General features: G+C 31.1%; 1 protein-coding gene across 2 annotated transcripts in view; it reads left to right on the top strand.

The window, feature by feature from the left end:
- Window positions 1-25,235, top strand: part of LOC114334142 (uncharacterized) — a 148,176-nt gene that overhangs the window by 60,716 nt on the left and 62,225 nt on the right. For both annotated transcript variants that reach the window (XM_050659942.1, XM_050659941.1), the window contains exon 8: window positions 22,698-22,924. In XM_050659942.1, coding sequence (XP_050515899.1) covers window positions 22,698-22,924 — 227 coding nt within the window. The remainder of the gene's footprint in view (window positions 1-22,697; window positions 22,925-25,235) is intronic.

The following is a 25,235-nucleotide window of genomic DNA, read 5'->3' as shown; positions in this document are numbered from 1 at the left end:
ATGAATATATAATGAGTGCATATTGTGCCTTTACTATCCTTTTTTCTACATCTGATCTACTAGCGCCTTTTTTTCCATGGTTGATCCCAGATAATATGTAAAGTTATCTACCTCCTGTATTTGTCTTCCTTGTATTTTAATTTTAGTTTCTTGGTTGCTGTTTTTTAAGTTTTGTTTTTTTTTTGTCTTTATCTTCAGGCCCATTACCCTGGAGTATTTTGCAAGCTTCTTTTGCTTATAGCTGCTATGTTCGGTTAGGGGAAAAATGTCATCTGGGAACTACAAATCCTCCAACTAGTCATGCAATTTCAATCTAATACCTGTTTTATTATTGCTTACTTTCTGCATGATCCAGTCCGTTATTATTATAAATAATGTCGGGGATAGCACACATCCTTGCTTAACTCCGCTTTGTATAACTACATCTACCATTTTTCCCGCATGTTCTAGTCTGGCTGTATATTTCTTGTCAAATAGTCTGATTAAGTTGATGTATTTTATCGGTAGTCCATATAGTTTTAGAATCTTCCACATTTGTTCTCTGTTTATACTATCGAATGCCTTTTCAAAGTCAAAGTCAAAGTAAACATTATGTTTATATTTTTTTGCCATTCCCTAGCTTGTTCCAAGAAAATTATAGAGTACAGGAGATACAGCGGTACAGGTACAAGATACAGAGGTGCTGATAAAGTACAAATGTGGTCGATAGTGGAGCGTTTTGCACGAAAGCCTTCTTGGTTGCTTCTTAGTCTTAGTTTCTTGTCTATTTCTGGCTTCAGTCTATTCAATATGATATTTGACATTATTTTGAATGTGGCACTTAGCAGTGTTATTGCTCGCCAATTCTCGCATTTATTTAAATCGCCCTTTTTTGGTATCTTAATGGTTACACCCTCGTTCCATTTCTGTGGGAGCTCCTGGTCGGCCCATATCTTGAGTTTGTGTAACATTTCTACTAATTTGTTTGCGCCCGCCTTTATTAAATTTATCGGTAGGTTGTCGCTTTCAGCGGCTTTGCCATTTTTTTAGTTGATTCAGTGTGTTTTGTATTTCTTCTTTCGTAATTTCAATTGTTCTAATGTTTATTTCCTGTATTACGTTATCTTCGTCTATATCTGGTGTTTGGAGTATATTTCCTCGCAGTGTTGTTCATAAGCGTAACCAGGATGATCCTAAGGGGGGGGTTACAACTACCTGAAGGGGGGGGGTTACAACTACTGGAAGGTCTCTGAGGGCTATGGTGTTAAGCGTATATAGCTCAAAGTACATCCCAATGGGGGGGGTTACAACCCCCAAAACCCCCCCCTGGTTACGCCTATGGTGTTGTTTTCATCTTTGTATTATTTTATGTTCTGATTTAATTATATTTCCTTGTTTATCTTTGATTTGTTTATTACTGTTTAGTGTTTTCCCTGTCAAATTTCGGATGATATTGTACTGTATCTTCAGGTCGTTTTCTTGCGCAGCTTTTTCTGACATTTTTACCATATCATATACATAGTATCTTTTGTCTTTCCTGGCTTGCTTTTTAACCGCTATATTTTTTCTTTGTATTTCCTTTCTACTGCTTTTTCCTTCTTCGGTTGCTTCTTTTTGTAACATTTTTTTTTAAGTTTCTTTCTTCTCTTAGTTGCAATAGTCCAGAAAAATAAGGTTTTTGTCGGGACACTTGACCAGCCAGGTTGCAAATGGGTTTTTTGGAGTTATACCTATTACATTATAAATACAACAATGCCCGTCACAGTTCGGACGAGAATTTTAGTAATTAACAAATAAGGGTCAAATATGACAGTTTTTCGTTTAAATCGCTACAGGTAAAAATAAGGTAATTAAATATCTTATTTAGATTATTCACCTTTTAGTAGATAAGCAAAGGTTTAAAATTTTTTAAATTTTGATCCGATTATTTGTTACTTCGGAAATTGCAAAATAAAACTAAATTTCGAAAATAAAAAAATTGTTATAACTTATAAAAAAATTGTTATAAAAATGAAATTAAGACTTTGATATTGCATGAAATGTTGAGTCAAACAGTCCATAATGCACAATAAATTTCAAGACGATTTGTCAATTAGTTTAAATTTTATTCGATTTGTTTATCACAAAGAGCTTTTTTGCAATGTTATTGTTCAGAAAATTATAATAATACAGCAATTCTGTGGAAACCACAGGAAAGAAGAATACTTATATTTTTAACTTATTTAAAAAATCAATAAGAAGTCATTTTTAGCATTCTGAAAACATTTTACGAAAGTAGAATCATTTTTGGCTTCTAAACAATTTTAATAACCATATTAGCATATTGACTAAATCTGCGTTGGGATTTGAAAAGCTGATATTTTTACACGAATTTTCAAAAAAAAAACTTTTCGCCTAGGTTAATTACGAGCAAAGTTAGCCACTTTTATTACTTATTTAATTCACAGTTACTTCTATGTACATAAAATTCTCCTGTAACAGTGTTAGTTATCATATTCCTCCGAAACGGCTTGACCGATTTTTATGAAATTTTACACGTATATTCTGTAGGACTGAAAATAGGTGGTAATCTATTATTTACACCCATACGTTATAAGGGGGGCACCCCCTGCCACTTTTTTATTGTTTTGGAGAAAATTGTCTACCTTCATTTTATATTATGTACCATTAAAAATATATACAACCCTTAATTTTCACCTTTATACCACCAACCCCTATTTTTTAATAGTTATCTATTTATTTACATCTATGAAATTCTCCTGTCGTAATGTTAGTTGCCATAATCCTCCGATACCGCTTGAACGATTTTTATGAAATTATATATGTATACATATACTTGTATATGTATACATAACATTTTGTATTGTTAGGTGGGTATATGTGTACATAACATACTCTACAAAACTACAGGTATATATAAATTAAAAAAATAATGATAAAAGTCCATCAACAAACTCCGGAGATATTAAGCGCAACATATCTTTGAAAAGGTAATTTCATTTTTTGAGTGCACGGATTTTAATAATTCCGCTCCACAGACCACGAGTCGATTTCGTTAGGACGTCATTTTTAAAGATATATTAACAACTCTGTTCAAGTTTACTCAAACTTTTACGCATAAACTATATACATACCTTGAACTTTAAAATAGCGCTAGTTAGGTTTCTTAATTGTTATAAAGAAACTAGCTGTGAATTAAATAAAAAAAAAGTGCCTAACTTTGACCGTAATTAATCAAGGTAAAAGTTTTTTTTAACATTTATGTAAAAGTACACATCGAAAACAATGTGATAACTACAGGGGTAATTTGTGTTACTAAAAGATAAATTTTTCATATCTACAGTATTTTTTGATAAAATGCATATTTTTCGAGGTATTCTCAAAAAACCTTCTAAAAAAGTCGATTTTTTCGTCGAAAAACTGTTACTTTCAAGCGCGAATAACTCGAAAAGTATTAGTTTTACGAAGAAAATGTAAAAAACATTTCTTTCTTAGAATTACTTTTTACATCGATTTACGTGGTTAAAATGCAATAAAAATTTCCCGTTCCCGAGATGGGGTGGCAACCACCCCAAGCTTTTAGCGTACAGCGGCATGATATAGAAAATGATCCCTGGCCTATTCCCTACGCCCTACCTTCTGTGAAAATTTCAAGTAAATCCATGCTGGACGAAAAAATTGCGAGTCAAAATGCTTCATTTCCTCGACTATAGAAGGAGGAGAAACAATCAGTAAATGTAACGAATATAAATACCTGGGTATGAATATGAAAATCACGAATGATGGAACACTAGACGGAGCCGTTAAAGAACGAAACACTCAGGGCAGGAAAGCAATTAGGCTCCTAAACTCAGTACTCTGGGACAAGCAGGTAAACAACCAAAACAAGAAAAATATCTATAACGCCGTAGTGAAAAGCATTATAACATACAGCTGCGAAGTATGGCATATGAAGGAAAAATCAAAACGAATGTTAGAGGTCACCGAAATGGATTTCTGAAGGGCTGCAGGAAGATCAAGAAGAGAACATGTCACCAATGAACGGATACGAGAAATAATGAAGGTCACACATACAATAAATGACGAAACCAACGAAATACAACTACGATGGTTTGGTCACGTATAAAGAATGCATGAAGACAGAATCCCAAAACAAGGGCAAAAATGGAAACTGCAAGATAGAAGAAGATGAGGTAGACCGAGGAAAAGTTGGCAGGCAGGAATAAACAAAGCCATGGATGAAAGGGGTCTGCAAGTAGATCAATGTACGGACAGAGAGGAATGGCGAACGGGTATCGGAAGACGAAGAACGTTATAAACCGATAATATAATAATAATGTAAAAGTACCAGCTTTTTAAATCCTAAAGTCTAGGGATGGCGCTTGTTGAACAAAAAACCGGTTTTTGGTTATACCGGTTTTTTTAACTTACGGTTTAACCTGGCGGTTATAACCGGTCAAAAAATCGGTTGTTCCAAAAACAGGTTTTCGGTTTTTTTTAATCAAAAGCAAATACTCAATAAGTTATAATGTTACATTTATATTGCACTTTAGTTTGCTCAATTTTCCTCCCGAAAAATTCCCCAACCAATTCAACCTATAAAAATTTTCCCAGGCGCTTTCAAGTTACCCTAAAAATGGGCCAGAGTACCCCAATCTCTGATTCGTCGCTCGTTGTAGACGGCGTCGGCGTATATTGCGTTGTCAATAATTGGGATATTCCCAAAAGTGATGATCCTATCGATCTATCAAAATGTCCCTTGGATCTATCAAGTTTTAAAAAATGTCCAAATGACTTATAGGTATTTTACAAAATAAATTCGATAAACCAATTCAGTATTTACTTCTCTATTGCCATCAAAAAATTTCAGTAGGTAATATTTTTTAATACGTTTGTATAATACCTACCATTTATTTCGTAAGAATTATTTATTGTTTAAAAATTACATAATTGAGATTCCTAATCGTATTTCGGTATTCACATTATACAAGAGTCTCAAGTCTCAAGTACTCAAGTATAAACAATTTTTTAGCTGATGATGGTTGGAATATCGATTTCAAGCAGATCACCTACTTTTATGTAAATATTATCATCACATGCACCATTTCACCAGTCTTTGAAACATTTATTAATCTAAATAACTATTCTCAAAATTGTTTCATAAAAGCTGATGTGACACTTTCGTCCAGTTCTCTATTAGTAAATAAAAGTTGAATTATGGTTGTTTGGGTTAATTACTTCGCATTTATTATTTATAATATTATATGATTAAGATCGAAAATATATAGAAATTTCTTCATTTTTCTCTAAATTAATTTTTTTCCACAGGCAACCTATTCGGTTTTTCAATGGTTATTACTTTAAAAAGAAAAAAACCGGTTATAACCGGGACAATAAAACAACCGGTAAAACCAGTTGTTTCGAATTAAAAAAACTGGGTTTAGGTTATAAACGGTAGGTTTTTTCCATCCCTTAGTCGATTAATTTAGTTTGCAGTCAATACTAACAAAGTTATTCAAATTGTTTATAAGCCAAAAATGACTCTACTTTACTAAAATATTTTCGGAATGATAAAAATGAGTTTTTATTATTTTTTTAAAAACTTTGAAAACATAAGTATTCTTCTTTCATGTAGTTTCCACAAAATTGCTGTATCATTATTATTTTATGAAGAAAAGCATGCTTTATCATTGCAAAGAAAAGGATTTTTTATTAAACAAATTGAATAAAATGTAAACTAATTGACGAATCACCTTGAAATTTTTTGTTATATCTGGACTGAACATGGACTGTTTGACCCAATTTTTCATGTAATATCAGTCTTAAGTTTATTTTTGCAAAAGTTTATTTTTGCAACTTCCGAAGCAACAAATAATCGTACCAAAATTCAAAAACTGCCATTTTAAACCATTGTTCATCTACTAGAAATGAATACTCTATCTGATATAAGATATTTAATTACTTATTTTTACCTGTAGCGACTTAAACGAAAAGACTGTAATTTTCAGGGCCGTGCCGTTCTATGATGCGGTGAGGCAGCCGCATCAGGCGGCATCACAAGGGGGCGGCATAATCAGTAAAATCTAATATCTTCTTCTTCTTCAAGTGCCGTCTCCTAATCGGAGGTTGGATATCATCATCACTATCTTTAATCTATCCACCTCTGCTCTAAAGAGTTCTATAGAACTGCATCTAAACCAGTCCCTTAAATTCTTTAACCGTGACATTCTACTTCTTCCAATGGACACGCGCCAACTCGTAACTCTTAATGACAAACTTTTTCAAATCAAAATGTACACCGGCCAATTCGTAACTTTTTTACTACCTGACCCTCCCAACTTGCAACTTATACAGGTGAATTCGAAACCATTGTTTAATTCTAATTCTATTTACACATAAACATTACATCTACTGGTAATGCAGCAGAGTTATGCTCCACGTAACGTAGAGCCACACCCAGAGCTTTAGTGGCATCTGCGTGTGACACTCAATATGACAGGGAAACTTCTTCCTCGCTTTGTCGTCAGCTTCAATCCATTCTGTAATTACACTTTCTTCTTAGTTTTCTGATCCATCTTGTATAGGGGAACGGGGAAAAATGGAGCTTATTCAAATTAGAAATCAAGCCATGGAGTTAACGACTAAGCACAAATGATGACACTGGCTCTGCACCAGTGACATCAATCTGAGATGGGTGGAAGAGGGAGAGAGACAGGCACAGCGACTCAAAATCAACGACAAAGTAAACTTTCAATTATTAGTTAGGCTAACTTTCGGATAATCCGACCTTTTCGGAATTCGAACAGGCTGTCCCCCAAATTAGTTAGGATTTGCGGGGTTTTACTGTATATAGGTACCTACTATAATATCTGCGTTCCAATCGGCTGGTAGTCTGTTTTGTTCATATTTTTTGTTGTATTAGCTGGTTTATTTCCTTATGTAATTCTCTTCCTCTGTATTTTTTTCCACTGTTATTTCATTTTCTTCTGCTGCTTTTCCGTTTTCTATGTTTTTAATATTTGTTTTTGTACGTTTTCTTCTGTGAAAATTTCTACTTCGTTGTTATCTTGTTCTTCTTCATCTGTTTCCTTCATAGCGAATAGCATTTTTTCGTAATATTCTTCTCATATTCTGCTGATCTGTTTGTCTTCAAACAGGGTTTCTTTTTTTTTTTTGTTTTTTAATACTTTTGTTTTAATGCTGGACGTATTTTTTTATCTGACTTTTTTGTAAAATTGTTATATTTGATGGTTTTCTGTCTTTTTTAATGTCCTCCAGCGAAACCCGTCATTTTTCTTCTTTTTATTTGTTGAGTTTGCTGTGTTTCTCGCTATTTTTTATTCTTCCCTGTTTTGTTTTGACGGATTGGTTGTTTATCCACGTCATTCTAGCGTAGTTTTTTAGTTTTCTGCGTTTCGCAGTCTTGATCGTACGTAAATTACACATTTAAAATTGAAAAGGATTTATAGGTTCCAAATTAGCTAAAAGACGGTGTTTCAATCCCTGTTTGTGTATTATCGCTCCAAACCCTTCTTGGCAGTAGCGCACCCAGGGGGGGGGGGGGTTTGGGAGTTAAACCCCCTTTCCCCCAGGGCATATGAAAAATATATAAATAATAGCAGGAAAATGTAACTTGTCTTTCACAAAATATAGAAAAAAATTTCGACGCCCAAGCCAACCCCCTTCCCCCCAGAGAAAAATTATAGGTGCGCTACTGCTGCTTGGATGTGTCCCGTTTTTTTGAAATTTATGATATGGTCACCCTACAGTAGAAACGCTTCTTAATTCACGAGAGTATTCTACACACTTGTTCTTAATCCAGGATACAGTTTTTTGTGTCAAATTAGAATTTCATAATGGTAGATAAGTTTATTTTAATTTTCTAATCTATTTCAACAGTAGGGCCCCCGCATACTGCAGACTTTTTACCTGCCGATAGTTTAGTCGGGTTGGGCAAAATTAAAGATTTTTCTTTTTAAAATATGTAAGAATGTAGTTCGTTTGGTATGGCATGAGTGCTTTAATTTTTTTTAAGTATGTATTCTATTTGTTTTTAATTTTGTAGACTAGCAGACTTAACTACTTTATGTAATGTGAAATTTAAGACTTACTACTATATTTTAAATATTTTTCAAAATATTATTTTCTATATCCTTACATAAAAAAATACATTGAGTGTATGAAATAAGTAAGCAATGTTTTAAACATTTTTATTATGTTCCAGACACTTTTGCACCTATTAGTTGAACAAATTATATTATTAAAAATTTTGTACTTACTTTACTTAAGCCGTCCTCTTGTACTCTACGCTGTCGAGGTAAAAGTTTTGTAATAAAAAATTAAGAATTCAATTTTAACACTTCTATAATATGTTACAATTGAGCAATTAGACCAGCAGATTCGGCAACTGGTTATGATAAATTCATCAATTTTAATGAACATACTTTTTAATTTTTTATTTGTGCAGTGAAAAAAAAATACATTGTTAATTATACAAAAAAATATCATTAATATATCACAACAATATTTTTTTCAACATACTACAATAATCAATTATAAAAATATCCGAAGTCTAAATTCCAACCTTTGAGGTGACAACAGCGCAGTGGAAGCCATGAGGACATAAACTCAAATATACGGAGACCACTACAACCGCAAACTGAATAAATATATATTTGGATGCCATCAAAACCGTTAAAGTGATTTTAGATATACAGCAAGCGAAGGACGTCCGGCCAATATTTTGTGTAAGCATTGTAGGAAGTGGTACCTTTCATTTGCGATACATTTTAGGGAAAGTCCTCGTGGCAACCGTATATCGGAGTTCACGAAGACCTGGAAGCCACGAGAGACTACGGTTTAACATGGGGGGACGTCATAAGATGCTAAAAATAAATATATATATATATATATATATATATATATATATATATATATATATATATATATATATATATATATATGTAAAATATTATACGGGAAATAAATATTCTACCTTCGTCTGTGCTGCCATCTTGGGAACGTTTTCGCTGTCTACAGCTCATCAGCCAAGCTCTCAGAACAGACGAAGATGTAGAATATTTCCTCCGTATACCCGAGGCCGTAAGACAGCCATGCAGTCCTTATGGGACTAGCGCAATCTGAGTTAGTTAGAAGCAACCTACCTTGCTCGTTTCGGTACGAAACCGATCTGTGCCTCTACTTTGAGGCCACGAGATGTCACCTGGTATTTATTGAAAAATACCTACGGCGTCAAACAAGCAGGAAATAATCGCAACTTTCTACTTTTTAAAAAGTATGAAAATAATATGTAAAATATTATACGGGAAATAAATATTTATTTATTTATTTATTTATTTCCCGTATAATATTTTACATATTATTTTCATACTTTTTAAAAAGTAGAAAGCTGCGATTATTTCCTGCTTGTTTGACGCCGTAGGTATTTTTCAATAAATACCAGGTGACATCTCGTGGCCTCAAAGTAGAGGCACAGATCGGTTTCGTACCGAAACGAGCAAGGTAGGTTGCTTCTAACTCATATATATATATATATATATATATATATATATATATATATATATATATATATATATATATATATATATATATATATATAAGGTAACTGTACTCATTTACTGAGTTTTGTACTCTTTTTTCGCAAACCGTACTCTTTTCAAATCCTGTACTCCGAAAGTACTCATTTGTATAATTTTATACTCATTGTGAACAGATAGAATGGATAGTGAACTTTAGAGCATTAAATTGTTTCAAATGGACCCTTCTAAACAGTAAAATTGAATGGAAAGAATTTTCTTCAGCAGTCGAATTTGTAATGAAGGAAGTAAAAGATATTGTTATTATTGACCATTTTCTCTTTGAAGAAATTCGAAGAGTAAATTTATATTTAAATGAAGAAAAATTGAAGAAATGGAACAATGAGAAAATAGAACTTGAAAAAAGATGGGCAGAAATCTTTCGGCATTTTAGATTAGAACATATCCCACATGAAAATTTAAAAGTTTTAATAGAAATTTGCTTATGTTGTCCAGACCCTAACTAATGCTGCTCTTTTGAAAGGGTATTTTCACTAGGGAATGATTATTGGAGCAGTGAGAAGTCGCAACTTTCTGTAAAAACATTATCTGCCATCTTAACAGTCAAATTTAATATGCAAAATAAACGTTGTTCGGATGTGGCAACATTATTATAGGAACATCCTCATTTAGCAAAAAATGCACTCCCAAAGAAAAATGTGTTTTTAAAAGAAAATAAAGTTTTTATCCTTTTTTCTTCTTTTTTTTTTGTTTCGCCTATGAAATACAGTAGACTCCCTCTATAACGAGAAATGAAATGGCGGCCTAATTACCTCGTTATAAGAGGATCTCGTTATATCAGACAACAGTAATATTGATATGTATTAATATATATCTTACGTAGTTTATTAGGGGTCGATGGTGAACAATGAGACTTCGCCATCGTAAATTGTAAATTTCCTACAATAATCAATATCGGTCGATACACAGGAAGAAGTTTATTGCAGGCGGCGAAGCATATTACAGCACTTGCCTCTATAATAACACAGATGTTAGGAACTTCTATATACAGCCAGTTGGGGTGTTTATTTATAGCCATTACTGCCCTAAAAATAGGTAAAAATATATTCTTCGGTTTCATTTTTCCTCGTTATAAACAAATATTCCTCGTTGTAGAGGGATATGGTTCAATAGGAATTTCATGGGACAGCTAATGTACCTCGTTATAAGCGAAACCTCGTAATATCCGTGTTCGTTATAGAGAGAGTCCACTGTACTTGCAAAGTGTACTCTTTTTGAACAAAAAATAGTTGGTCACCTTAATATAAGAGACTATAGTGGTGAAAAGTATCACTCTATACAGCTGTGAGGTATGGTCAATGAACACTGGCAACGCTGAGAGCAACGGAAATGGATTTTTGGAGAAGAGCCGCAGGAGGATCTAGAAGAGAAATGATTATCAACGAACGCATTAGAGAAATAATGGGAATCAAACGAACAATCACGGACCTACAATAAAACAACTTATCTGGTTCGGACATATACAAAGAGTGGATGAACAATTAATACCAAAGGAAATACTAAAATGGCAACCAGAACCAGAAGGAAAGAGAAAACGAGGTCTACCGACAAAAAGTTGGAGCGAAAGAATAAATAAGGAGCTGAGAGAAATACACATAGAAGAGGACCTATTGAACAACCGGATGAAGTGGCGATTGAAAATCTGAAAACGGCGGAGAACATTATAAACCGACATGTAGTAGTAGTATAACGGCAGACTAGTTTGACCTACGACCTACTAGCATACTATACAGGGTGAGGCAGATAACTTGCCTATTAGAAATATCTCGAGAACTAAAGGCAACAGAATTATGAAAATTGGAATACAGGGGTTTTGAAGGATGATCTATTAAATGAAAATATTTTCATCTCTTTGCAACTTCCGGTTATACCGGAAGTTGCTTATAACTTCGTTTTTTTAAATGGGAAACCCTGTATATTTTTACATTTTTGGATTCTCTTCGATGTCTTCTTTCTTAAAATATGAGGATTTGTAATGTTATACAGGGTATTTTAAAAGATAATTACGTTTTTTTTATTAATTTCGTAGCAATATTCACACCCTGTAGAATTGTAGTAGTTTGACAACTAAAACTCTACTTACATTCAAATGATTTTTAACATAGTCTACTATTGTTAAGAATCATTAGTATAGCTAAATTTTTAATTTTAGTATACAGGGTTAGTCGAAACTCGGAATGAGTATTTTCTGAGTTTTCTTAAATGGAACACCCTGTATTTTAGTATTGTAATAAAATGATATTTTATGGTACTTTTTTATTTCTTAAGCATTCCCTATACCTAACTGCTTTAATTTGTGCTTAATTGTTAGTCGCACCAACAATCTTAACTACGTAGGTATTTTGATAGCTAAGCCATTATTGGTAATTTTAAGGATCAGTATGGATTAATATGTATTTATTTCTGAAAAATTATTTGTGATTGAATATTTTCACGGCCAACCTAATAAAATTTTACGTATTTTTTTTGCAATTATTGTTTAGCTTGAATCATCAATAACTCACAAATTAAAGCAGTTAGGTATAGGGAATACTTATAAAATAAAAAAGTACTAAGAAATATCATTTCATTACAATACTAAAATACAGGGTGTTCTATTTAAGAAAACTCAGAAAATGTTCATTTTGAGTTTCGACCAACCCTGTATACTAAAATTTCAAAATTAGCTATACTAATGATTCTTAACAATAATAGACTATATTAAAAATCACTTGAACATAAGCACAGTTTTTAATGTCAAACTATTACAATTCTACAGGGTGTGAATATTGCTACGAAATTAATAAAAAACCGTAAATATCTTTTAAAATACCCTGTATAATATTAAAAAATCTTATATTTTAAAAAATAAGATATTGAGGAGAATCCAAAAATTTAAAAATATACAGGGTGTCCCATTTAAAAAAACTAAGTTATAAGCAACTTCCGGTATAACCGGAAGTTACAAAAAGATGAAAATATTTTCATTTAATAGATCATCCCTCAAAACCCCTTTATTCCAATTTTCATGATTCTGTTGCCTTTAGTTCTCAAGATATTTCTAATAGGCCAGTTATCTGCCTCACCCTATATAGGATTGGGGAAATGAATGCTCAGCACCGCGACTATTCTTCTGTACTAACAATATAATTATTATTGTAAGAATTTCTGGACTTGCGGCAAGGTAACATAAAAGTAGTATAATAATTTATAATGCAATATATGACACTGGAGTGAATCCCATAAATTGGCCCGTCTATTTTTGCCGCGGTCGGTGCTACTATAGCAGGCCGTCCACCGTCGCCTTTATAAACGCATAAATAAGAAGAATTATTATTTTAATTTTATAACTAATCCTTCGTTATATCTCTACAAGGCGAAAACAGCGGGTTCGTTGGAAAAATATTCCCATGAGATTTTTTTGCATAATCACATTCGTGAGACACCCCAGAATAACGTTCAAAAAGTCGCCCACGCGAAAAGTAGTCCAATTTTTTTAACAATTTTTTTTATTCAAATTGCAAAAATCAATGTTTTCGGCCCGGAGAAATTTTTCTTAGATTTCTCGGACCATTCCGGACAGAAAAGGTCTCTTATAATTTTTCTATAAAATTGATCATGTTCGAGTTATAAGCAATATAAAATTTGAAAAACGCGAAAATGGCCATTTTTAAGACTAAATAACTCGGTTAAAAATGATTGTTATGAAAGTCAGAAAGTGACTGCATCAAATTTAAAACCCCCCTTCATGATCCTAAAAAAATTGTGTCATCAGTTTATTACTAAGCTGTTATTTTTAATTATTAATGAGTGGTAAGATCGTATTGACGCGGCTGTAAATGTGAGTGCGATTGGATTGGACTGCCTCTTTCGCACTCATCATGGACGGCTGCCTAATACGTGCATGGCGCTCATTATTTTTACTTAAAAATAACAGCTTACATAGTAATCAAATAATAACAAAAATTTCTTCAGGATCTTGCAGGGGGGGGGGCTTTAAACTTCGATTTAGTTACTTTCTGACTTTCATATTAATAACTTTTAACCGAGTTATTAAGACTTGAAAATCGCCATATAAGAGACCTTTTTTATCCAGAATGGTCCAAAAAAACTAAAAAAAATACGGCCAAAAATTTGATTTTTGCAATTTGATTAAAAAAAATTGATAAAAATGATTTGGACCACTTTTCGCGTGGGCGACTTCTTGATTCTTACCCTGGAATGTCTCACGAATGTGATTATGCAAGAAAATTTCATGGGAATGTTTTCTCCAAAGAACCCGCCGTTTTCGCCTTGTCTAATTTACTACCTATTTTAGTTGGGTATAAACCAACTTTGTGGCTTATTCCCAAATAAAATAATAAATAGATAATGCAAAGTATTAATTATTTGTAAAATTAAAATATTAATTTTTCTGATTTTTGCTGTTTTATTGACTTTGTAAAGAATTTCATTATTGTGTGCAAATCGTTCTGAGAAAAGATTAGGTTAGGGCAGTCAGTGACGTTATTTGGCTCCGAATTCCATCCTACTACATCGATTTACTGATATTTTCACAGTACGTAGGGAACAGCTCCAGAACAAAGTCTACCCTATGTCGATGTGCGCTATTTTCTTGGGGGCGGTTCCCACCCCTTCCAGGGGTTGGAAAATTTTTTGGTCAAAATAACTACGGAAGTGGCTGAAGAACCTAATTCTAAGTAAAAACTATTTTATATATTTTTTTTAAAGCTCAATAGTTTTTAAGTTATTTGTGGTTGAAAATTGTTTATATTCATTTCAAAATGACACCTTTTCGGACGGTTTTTTGCGAATATCTTAAAAACTATGCATCTAAATAAAATAACTCTATAAAACATTTTTGTAGCTCATAATAAAACAAAGACGGTCGATCCTTCATAAATCTTCTAGTTATACTACAAAAAGAGATATGGTAGGTGAAAAGAGTTTTTTGGTGCATGCTCAAATCGGTGTATTCAACTTGAAATAACAGAAACGGTCGATTTTAGGTATATAATACTCCCAATATATTTTGTAAAGCTTGAAAGGAACTTTAAAATAAGCAATATCAAATGTCGATTACATTCAAACTAAACGGTATCCTGCAAAAAATATTGATGACTAATATATTTTAAGAAGAAATGAGAAGCATATTTACCCACTCATCCACCAGATTTAAATGCATCATTTTTTATTTCTACCATACCTGGTATTATAGTGTTATTTCTATGTTTAAAAAGTCGGACATGTTTAAATGAATGGTTTTTGAAAAAAATAAGATTAAATTATAGAGCGCATTTTTAAATTTTCTTAAAAATCTTCTTTTTTCTCCATGTAACTGGATAATTATGACAGATACGAAAAAAATAAAAATATACAAAAATGTAGGGTTCTTAAAATTTTGTTTCTGTTTTTCATTACTGTACCTTTTATCATTTTCAAGTTACATGGAGAAAACTAAGATTTTTAAGAAAATTTAAAAATGCGCTCTATAATTTGATCTTATTTTTTTTCAAAAACCTATCATTTATACCCGTCTAAATTTTTGAACGTAGAAATAACACCATAGTAAAAGGTATTGTAGAAGGAAAACGATGCATTAAAATTCTGGTGAATGAGGGGTTAAATATATTTTTCATTTTTTTTTAAAATACATTTTTCATCAACTTTTATTGCAGCATATCTCGCTTAGTTTGAATATAATCGCCATTTAATATTGCATATTTTAAAGGTCTTTTCTAGCACTACAAAAGATATTGTTGAATACACCGATTTGAGCATGCACCAAAAAAACAAACTATTTTCACCTACCATATCTGTCTTTTAGATATTATAACTAGAAGATTTATGACAGCACGAATCTCTTTTTTTTTCTAAAAGCTACAAAAATATTTTGTATAGTTTTTTAGTTAGATGCATTGTTTTTAAGGTTTTCGCAAAAAACCATCCGAAAAGGTGTCATTTTTCAATGAAAATGGCCAATTTTTAACCATGAATAACTCAAAAATATCGAGTTTCTGAAAAAAATTATAGAAGAGTTTTACTTAGAATTAGGTTCTCTAGCCAATAAAAGAAATTTTACAAATTGGACATGAAAGAAGATAAAATAAGCTATCTTATGGTTGTAATAAAAAGAAATAAAATGTATGGACATAAGTACGGTGTGGGCGGAAAGTGAGCCTTACATGAATTTTGTTTAAAAATGGTTTAAAAATATGTAACTAATACAATTTTACTTATAAAACTCTCAAATTTATACAACTTACCTCTCAATCATCTTACTAAACGATGTTTCATTCAAAAAAAGTCTCAAAAATTTAATTCAAATAATACGATGTCTTAAAAAATGCAATTTTTGAAAACTTCGTAGTTTTACAGAATTCGCACCACTTTAAGACGGTATTACTTAAGTTTGAATAAATCTAATACAATTTTTCTGATATTTTTTTTAAAGCATAGTATGTAATATTTAAAAAACACTGAATTATTTTAGTTTAAAAATGAAATGAACAATTTCTTTTTGAGAAAACTAAGAAAGATAATAAAAATGTAATACAAAAACCGAAAATTACCAGCTCAAAAAATGTACAGGGTGCGCCAAACCTCTGGTCTTCTTTGATTACGGCTAAACTATGAGATATACAAAAAAATGTTTATAACAAAACTAATGTGTATCAAAGAGATCTATAATTTAAAATTATTTTCAATTATACAGGGTGAGTCAGAACGACGGTATGAACCAAAGTTTTATTTTTTTAAATGGAACACCCTGTATATTAAATCATTTTTGAATATATTATTTAAAAATATGAAAAATTTGTATAAGGTCTTATAGGCCTAAAGTTAATAATTTTCAAAATATTTACATTTTTATTGAGAAAAATGGTAATATTTATAGGGTTGTGGATTATGTTTCCAAGGAAATAAAAATTTAGGTGATAGGTCAAAGTTTTTAAAATATAGTGTTATTTTTAAATAACTTAATATTTTTTACTTTTAGCCATAAAATATACAGTGTGATCACTATTTGCAAATACAAAATTTTCTCATTTTTTTTAAATGTGACACCCTGTATATTAGTTTTGAGTTTGGTAGTAAATATTACAACCTTTCTTTTGGTATAAGGTTGTATGTACCTAGCATGTTTCGTTTTGTAGATATTTAAAAAAAACTATAGATTTTACGTTTTTGCGGATTTTTTATTTAAAATTTTTTTTGCAAAAAAAATAATTATAATCTGGTTTTAGAAACATACACTAAAATATAAAATATGAAAATAAAAACTTAATTAAAGATTAAAATAAATCGTATGCTAGTACAATTCAATTGAATTTAATAACTTTAAATTATTTTACAAAAAATATTTTACCTTATTAATGAATACATAAATTAGTTACTAAATTAAATAAACAACCAAATTTTAAATCAATCGTAGTAATTCTTCTACCGCAGCAACTTTCCTGTACCAAATTAATTGTTAGTTATATTGTATTTACGAGTAAGATCAGTTAATAACTTTTTAATTTACCTATATCTTGAAAACGTATAAAGTATGCTTTGAAACAAATGAACGTTATGGAAGTATATTAAGAAGTAAATAGTATCTATGTACCTACTCGTGTCACAAAAGCTGGTAATAATTTCTAATGGTTTCGCCCAAAACAAATGTCATATCCAAAAAATTTTCGGTTAAAAAATTAAAATTTAAAATATAAAAAATTGTTACAAAAATTTCAACTACAAAAGTATTGCCAGTTTTTGTGACACCAGTAAATACTATTTATATTAATAAATAATTTGGATGATACATTTAACATTCATTTGTTTCAAAGCATACTTTATAATAATTTTTATATTCTCAAGATGTATGTAAGTAAATTTAAAAGGTAAATTAAAAGTTTAACTAAATACAATTTAACTAACAATTAATTTGGTACAGGAAAGTTGCTGTAGTAGAAAAATTACTACGGTTGATTTAAAATGTGGTTGTTTATTTAATTTAGTAACTAATTTATGCATTCATTAATATGGTAAAATATTTTTTGTAAAATAATTTAAAGTTATTAAATTCAATTGAATTGTACTAGCATACGATTTATTTTAATCTTTAATTACGTTTTTATTTTCATATTTTATATTTTAGTGTATGTTTCTAAAACCAGATTATAATTATTTTTTTTGCAAAAAAATTTTTAAATAAAAAATCCGCAAACACGTAAAATCTATAGTTTTTTTTAAATATCTACAAAACGAAGCAAGCTAGGTACATATAACCTTATACCAAAAGAAAGGTTGTAATATTTATTACAAAACGCAAAACTAATATACAGGGTGTCCCATTTAAAAAAATTAGAAAATTTTGTATTTGCAAATAGTGATCACACTGTACATTTTATGGCTAAAAGTAAAAAATATTAAATTATTTAAAAATAACACTATATTTTAAAAACTTTGACCTATCACCTAAATTTTTATTTCCTTGGAAACATAATCCACAACCCTATAAATATTACCATTTTTCTCAATAAAAATGTAAATATTTCGAAAATTATTAACTTTAGGCCTATAAGACCTTATACAAATTTTTCATATTTTTAAATAATATATTCAAAAATGATTTAATATACAGGGTGTTCCATTTAAAAAAATAAAACTTTGGTTCATACCGTCGTTCTGACTCACCCTGTATAATTGAAAATAATTTTAAATTATAGACCTCTTTGATACACATTAGTTTTGTTATAAACATTTTTTTATATATCTCATAGTTTAGCCGTAATCAAAGAAGACCAGAGGTTTGGCGCACCCTGTATATACAGAGTGATCAAAACTTTTTTCTGTAAAACTTACCTAAAATACATTTAATAATAAGCTTCAACAATAATAAATGTTCAACAAAAAAATTTTTTTAAGTTCTTATACAGTATGTCTGAGTAACTTGGAACCTGTTGATAACTTTTTTAATATCAGTTTTACGAAAAAAAGTTATTCTTTATAAAATACTCTGCATCGTATATAACATAAGATGCAACCATCAAATATCAAATTTTGTTAATTTTGTTAATTTCACTCAAGAGTACCTTTATATTTCACAATATCGAAAATTTTTATAAAGAAAAGTTGTTTGTAATTAAAAACTATGTTCCAATATGTAATTATATCCTTCTAATCGAAAATTTGTTTTTTTTTTAAATATTGTTTCAAATTAATTATACCCAACATCATTAAATTTTCACTTATTATTTATGATATTCTTGTTCTCATGATCACTTTTCAGTGCGTCACAGTTTTTCGATTTCTCTCTAATGCATTAAGTTAGATGAGACGGAAAAAGCCGTAGCTCCGTGATTCAACACAAAAATAATGCAGCATTACAATGGTTATATACATAAGATGTCTATTCTTAACCTACGTTTGATTCGTTGATATTTAGAATGCGCGTTTTTTCTAGCCAATCAAATACACGTATTACGAACATTTGACGAAAACTTCGTTCATTTTGGCCATTTTTTAGAAGTGTCAAAGAGTCAAGTGACGGTTATTATTCAGGTCAGTATTTTGTGTACCTGTCATTTTGAAATTTAGAATTCGACTTCCCTTGTGTTTCACAACGTCTTTGTGCATTTTTTTGTGTTTTGGTTTAGAATTTAGTTCGTTAAAAGTTAGTCATTGGCGTGAGGAGACTAGAGACATTTGAGATGTACCGAAGAGTGCTAAATATCTCATGAGTAGATAGAATAGCCAACGTGGAGGTAATGAGACTTACGCATAAGGAACGAGAAGAACTAACAAATAAGAAGAAAACTGAGATATATGGGACATGTGATGAGAGATGTATATCTAATACTCCAGGTCATTATGCAAGAAAAAGATCTATAGTAAGGAGACGTAACTCATGGCTGAAGAACCTTAGGAACTGGTTTGGATGTAATAACAATGAATTATTTAGAGCCGCGGTTTCAGAAATAAAGATCGCTCTGATGACTGCCAACTTTTGAAGCGGAGACAGGACCTAGAGAAGGAGATAAAAACACAATTAATGGATAGTTTTGTGTCATTTTTTAATGTTTCCATATTTATAAATTTAATTAACAATATTGTTTACTTTTTAATTTTATTCCCCTTTATAAAAAATACCTACATCTTAACATATTGTGTAAAAATCAAATATACTAAATTACTAATTAGTTTAATTCCACCAGCTTTTCACCTATGGCTAAGTACGATTCTAGCATCTGTCAGATTCGTCAATAATTACATGAAATAAGTCTCGACACACCCAATACAGTATATGACGTCATAATTAATGACGCACTGAAAAATGATCATGAGAACAAGAATAACTGTTTTATTATTAATTTTATGGAGAAAGTTATTCGACATAAATAGCAGTGCAAGGTCTAACACGTAATATGCAAATATAAAATATTATATTTTATCAATATTATTTTCATTGTTTCGTTCGGGCAAGACTGTTTGAATTGTCCCGTTTTAAATTAACAAGAAATTGAAGAAAGCGAAGATGTCAGCGTAGTTGGAGGTGATATTGAAGATATAGATTTTGAATAATTTGTTCTTTCTTTCTAATATATTTTAATTAATATTATTTTGAAAATTATTTGTTTATCTTTTTTTCAGAATGAGATTCCATATTTGTTTGATTGGATTCTACTTGTTTTTCATTTAAATATCCGCCATTTAGGATCCGATATTTTGAAATTTAAATTTTTAATCTTTAATTCAGATTCAACAACCTGTTAAAAATAAAGAGAATAAATGTTTTAGAAAAATGTTCTTTTTGTGTTCTTTTTAGAAAATCCGCATTTTGGATCTGCCATTTTATAGTTAACATAATAATTTTAATTTTATAATGTTAACATTTAAGTTAGGTTTATCAAAGCTCTTAAAAATAAATATATGTATAAATAAATACATTTTCTAAAGAAATTATGATTTTACATCTATTTTTTAAGTTATCCGCCATCTTGGATCTGCAATTTTATAGTTTAAACTATCAAAATTTGATTCAGGTCCAGCAACCTCTCAAAAATATCCACATATACACTCACCGGCAGAGAAAACGGGCACCCCAAAAAATGGGTCATTTCTAATGTCTTGTATTTCCTAAACCTGATGTCCGATTTAAGTAATTTTTTAGTATGTTATAGCCTTATTCCTTATCAATATCGCTGTAATAATATTGTTGCTAGACAGGTACATTGTCATTGTATACAGGGTGTACGAATCAAACTGTGTTTTTTTCTCAAACTTTGGAACACCCTGTGGAATGTTCTAGCTTTTATAAAATACTAAAATTAAAACCCAACTATAGCCACAGATTTTCTTAACATTCTGTTTTTTTTTATTCATTCGCTTATGTTGGATATTAAAAAAGTTAGGCACTTTAACAGCTACCCCTGTTTTTCGTCAATACAGGGTGTTTTTCAATAAGTACGGCAAGCTTTAAGTGGTAATTCTGCATGATAAAATAATGACAGTTTGCTTTATAAACTTATGCCCGCAAATACTTCGTTTCTGAGATAGGGGGTGTTGAAATTTTTCTTACAAACTGACGATTTATTTATTGCTCTAAAACGGTTTATGATATGCAAATGAAATTTGGTAGATTTTAAGAGCTACTTATTGCGCATTTTTTGGCATACAATTGAGAATTTTATATTCACCATTGGCGTGCATACGGGATATATTTAAAATATTTATACCCGTATGTACGCCAATGGTGAATATAAAATTCTTAATTGTATGCCAAAAAATGCGCAATAACTACCTCTTAAAATCTACCAAATTTCATTTGCATATCACAAACCGTTTTAGAGAAATAAATAAATCGTCAGTTTGTAGGAAAAATTTCAACACCCCCTATCTCGGAAACGAAGCATTTGCGGGCGTACGTTTATAAAGCAAACTGTCATTATTTTATCATGCAAAATTACCCCTTAAAGTTTGCTGTACTTATTTAAAAACACCCTGTATTAACGAAAAACAGGGGTAGTTGTTAAAGTGCTTAACTTTTTTATTATCCAACATAAGCGAATGAATCAAAAAACAGAATGTTAAGAAAACCTGAGGCTATAGATTGGTTATAATTTAAGTATTTTATAAAAGCTAGAACATTCCACAGAGTGTTCCAAATTTGAGAAAAAAACACAGTTTGATTCGTATACCCTGTATACAATGACAATGTACCTGTCTAGCAACAATATTATTACACCGATATTGATAAAGAATAAGGCTATAACATATTAAAAAAATTAATTAAATCGGACATCAGGTTTAGGAAATACAAGACATTAAAAATTACCTATTTTTTGGGGTGCCCGTTTTCTCTGCCGGTGAGTGTATGTAAACAAACACGTTTTATAAAAAAAATTCGGATTTTACAACTGCTTTTTAAGGATTTTTAGGAAAAAACCGCCATTTTGAATCCGCCATTTTGAGTTTGCAAATTGTAATGTCAGATTCGGGTTCAGCATAATCAAAACTAAAATAAAAACATTTTTTATCAAAATAAAATGTTGAATTCACCCATATTCTTAACATTATTTATACAAAAAAAATTGTTATTGTTTAAACAATTAATAAACAATTAGCGGCGAAATTTGTGAGTAGAACTTTTTACTTTAACGGATTTATATACTAACAAAAACAGTTTTAGAAAAATATAACCTTGTTTGATTTTTTCCGAAACATTGTATCTTTTCGTTCTAATTGCATTCCCCTAAACGTGAATAAACGCATAAATGAGAAGAATTATTATTTTAATTTTACAAACTACATAGTACTTTATGATATCAATTTACTATTTTAGTTGGGAATAAGCCACAAAATTGGCTTATGTAGCACACTATAATAGATATGGGCATTAGACATCATACTATAGTAGTACCTTTACCGCGGAAGTCGCATAATAGATAGGGGCATTAGACATCATACTATAGTAGTACCTTTGCCGCGGAAGTCGCAAAGGTGCTACTATAGTCACATTTTCCTCTTTAAAGGTTGGCTGGGCAGTGTACATTTGTTTAACTTGCCATTAATTGGTCTTCCAATTTAAATAATAATAATTTGCGATAACAGTTAACGTCGATCACCAAATTGCAGGTAGCGGGTTGGGGCCGTACTGAGGAAGAAAAACCCTCAGAAATCCTCAAAGCAATAAGAGTACCATACAAAGATGGTGCTACGTGCGCTAAAGAGCTGCCACAAAGCTGGGAAGAACAATTTAATTATTTTGATAAAATTTGTGCTGGTCGTCAGAATGAAAGTACTGCGGTCTGTAAAGGAGACAGTGGGAGCGGACTGGTTTTTAAAAACCGGGAAGATAATAGGTATACACTTTTATATCTTTTTCTAAAAAATACGTAGAAATATACACTCACCGGCACAAAATTCCGCCACCCAAAATTTTTGATTAAGTTTGGCAATCTATAACTTTCTTATTTATACCCCGATTTTCAAGTTTCTTGCATTATTTTGTAGGTACAGGTATTGATGTTGTTTGCTATTATACCGGTAACAAAATTTTTTTGCTTAGATGGCATTATACTGGGGTGAATAGAAGCGTTGTATTTTCTCCAAACTTTAAAAAATTTTGTGAAAAAATTGGAGGGTTGATTATGTTTCATACTCCTTTTGTATTATCCTGGAGGTATAACTGAGGTTTGTTTTTTGAATTATCCTCTTTTCCTGTAATAGCTGTAAATGAAAACACTTCTTTGAAGGTTTTTTTAATTAAACTAGGGCCATAACTGTACCAAATTTTCTGGAGGCTTAGTATGACGCCGAATAGCTTCTTTTAATTCATCCCATAAATGCTCACTACGATTGAGATCTGGGTTGCATGCGGGTCATTCTAATATTATCAATCCAACCTCTATTTAACGAGTATGAGTCCATCAGTGTTTTTATTTACAAAAAATGGTACAGCTCTTACAAAAAAAAGAGATATTCGGATAATTCAGAAATCAAAATTTTAGTGATACCTCCAGCATAATATTATGACAGGACTACGAAACAAAATCAGCTCTTCCATTTTTCCACAGAATTTTTTAAAGTTAGTAGAAAATACAACGCTTCCATTCACCTCTGTATAATGCCATGCAAACAAAATTTTTGTGTTACCGGAATAATACCAAACGATATCAATACATGTAACTATAAAGTGGTGCAAGAATCTTGAAAATCGGAGTACAAATAATAAACTTATAAATTGTCAAACTTAATCAAAAATTTTGGGTGGTGGAATTTTGTGCCGGTGAGTGTACGTTTACTTTTGCAGAACATTTCGACCTTATATACTTGTAAAAATTTTTCGGACTTTTGAACTAATTATGTTTTTATAGTTACTTCTAGCTACAGTTAACACGTCATTACACGAACCACGTTTTTACATAAGTACGCACCCTGCGGCAATTTGCCTCCTTCTACTAATAGGTCTGGATCCCGCGTATGAAAAAAAAGTTGATTAATAGCAAGCTGAAAATTTGTTAATAGCTTAAGGGTGTCTAGTCGGATAAACTTTGATATATGGGAACACTGTAACAAGGGCAGTTTTAATTGTGGAACAGGTTAAAAATTTGGAACGGTCAGACCACGAAAACGGCACATTTATTTTGTCCGACAGAACAGACTTAAACTCTCCGAACAGAGATTAAACTCTCATGCAAAAATCAGACTGCTATTTATCACCTGTCATAATTCCTGTCATTTGACATATTCTACATGTTTTATTCATTAAAACGCCCATTTGGTGATAAATAACAGTCTGATTTTTGCATGAGAGTTTAATCTCTGTTCGGAGAGTTTAAGTCTGTTCTGTCGGACAAAATACATGTGCCTTTTTGATGGTCTGACCGTTCCGAATTTTTAACCTGTTCCACAATTAAAACTTCCCCTGTTCCAGTGTTCCCATATATCAAAGTTTGTCCGACTAAACACCCTTAAGCTATTAACAAATTTTCAGCTTGCTATTAATCAACTTTTTTTTCATACGCGGGATCCAGACCTATAAAGGGGCTTAAAATTAGCCAAATATTAATAAAATATTTAAATTTTATTTCAAAATTTTTTAAGTATTCCGAATTAGAATTGGTTATTCTTTTCTCTTTACCACCTTTAAATTTACCACCTTTATTCAGATTCAGAAATGTTTATTACTTTAAAATGCAATAATATTCCCATTTCAGAGACCAACGAGTAAAGTACTCCTCGCTTATCGTCTCTGCTAATAGTGTTTCATATAAAAACTAGTTAGTTAATGTGCTGTGTTTACCAACAAAAATACTGGTAAGGCGATTTTTAATTAACAGCAAATATCGACAACCAACAAATTAGGCCAGTTCTTACTGGCCATACATATTTAATATTTTGGCATCCAGAATATTAAAATCAAATTATGGCATCAACATCATCTCAAACATCATCACAAACATCATCACAAACAGTACAACCCAGCTTCGCTGCAGTAGCAAAAATCACACCAAAAAAACCTACAACAGCAATATCATGTCCAAGTAGAAGTTTCGGCATCGTTATGAACGCTCTTCCTGACGTCGTGCTATTTGATTACATCAAGGCAATCGGCGAAATTGTTACCCCTAAAGAAATAACCTTTGCTTCACGAATTTTTAACCAGCGTAT

The sequence above is a fragment of the Diabrotica virgifera genome, chromosome 8 (assembly GCF_917563875.1).
Source record: "Diabrotica virgifera virgifera chromosome 8, PGI_DIABVI_V3a".
Classification (NCBI taxonomy): Eukaryota; Metazoa; Arthropoda; class Insecta; order Coleoptera; family Chrysomelidae; genus Diabrotica; species Diabrotica virgifera.
Note: the sequence above shows the minus strand (reverse complement) of the source record. Positions and strands in the feature narration are given on the sequence as shown.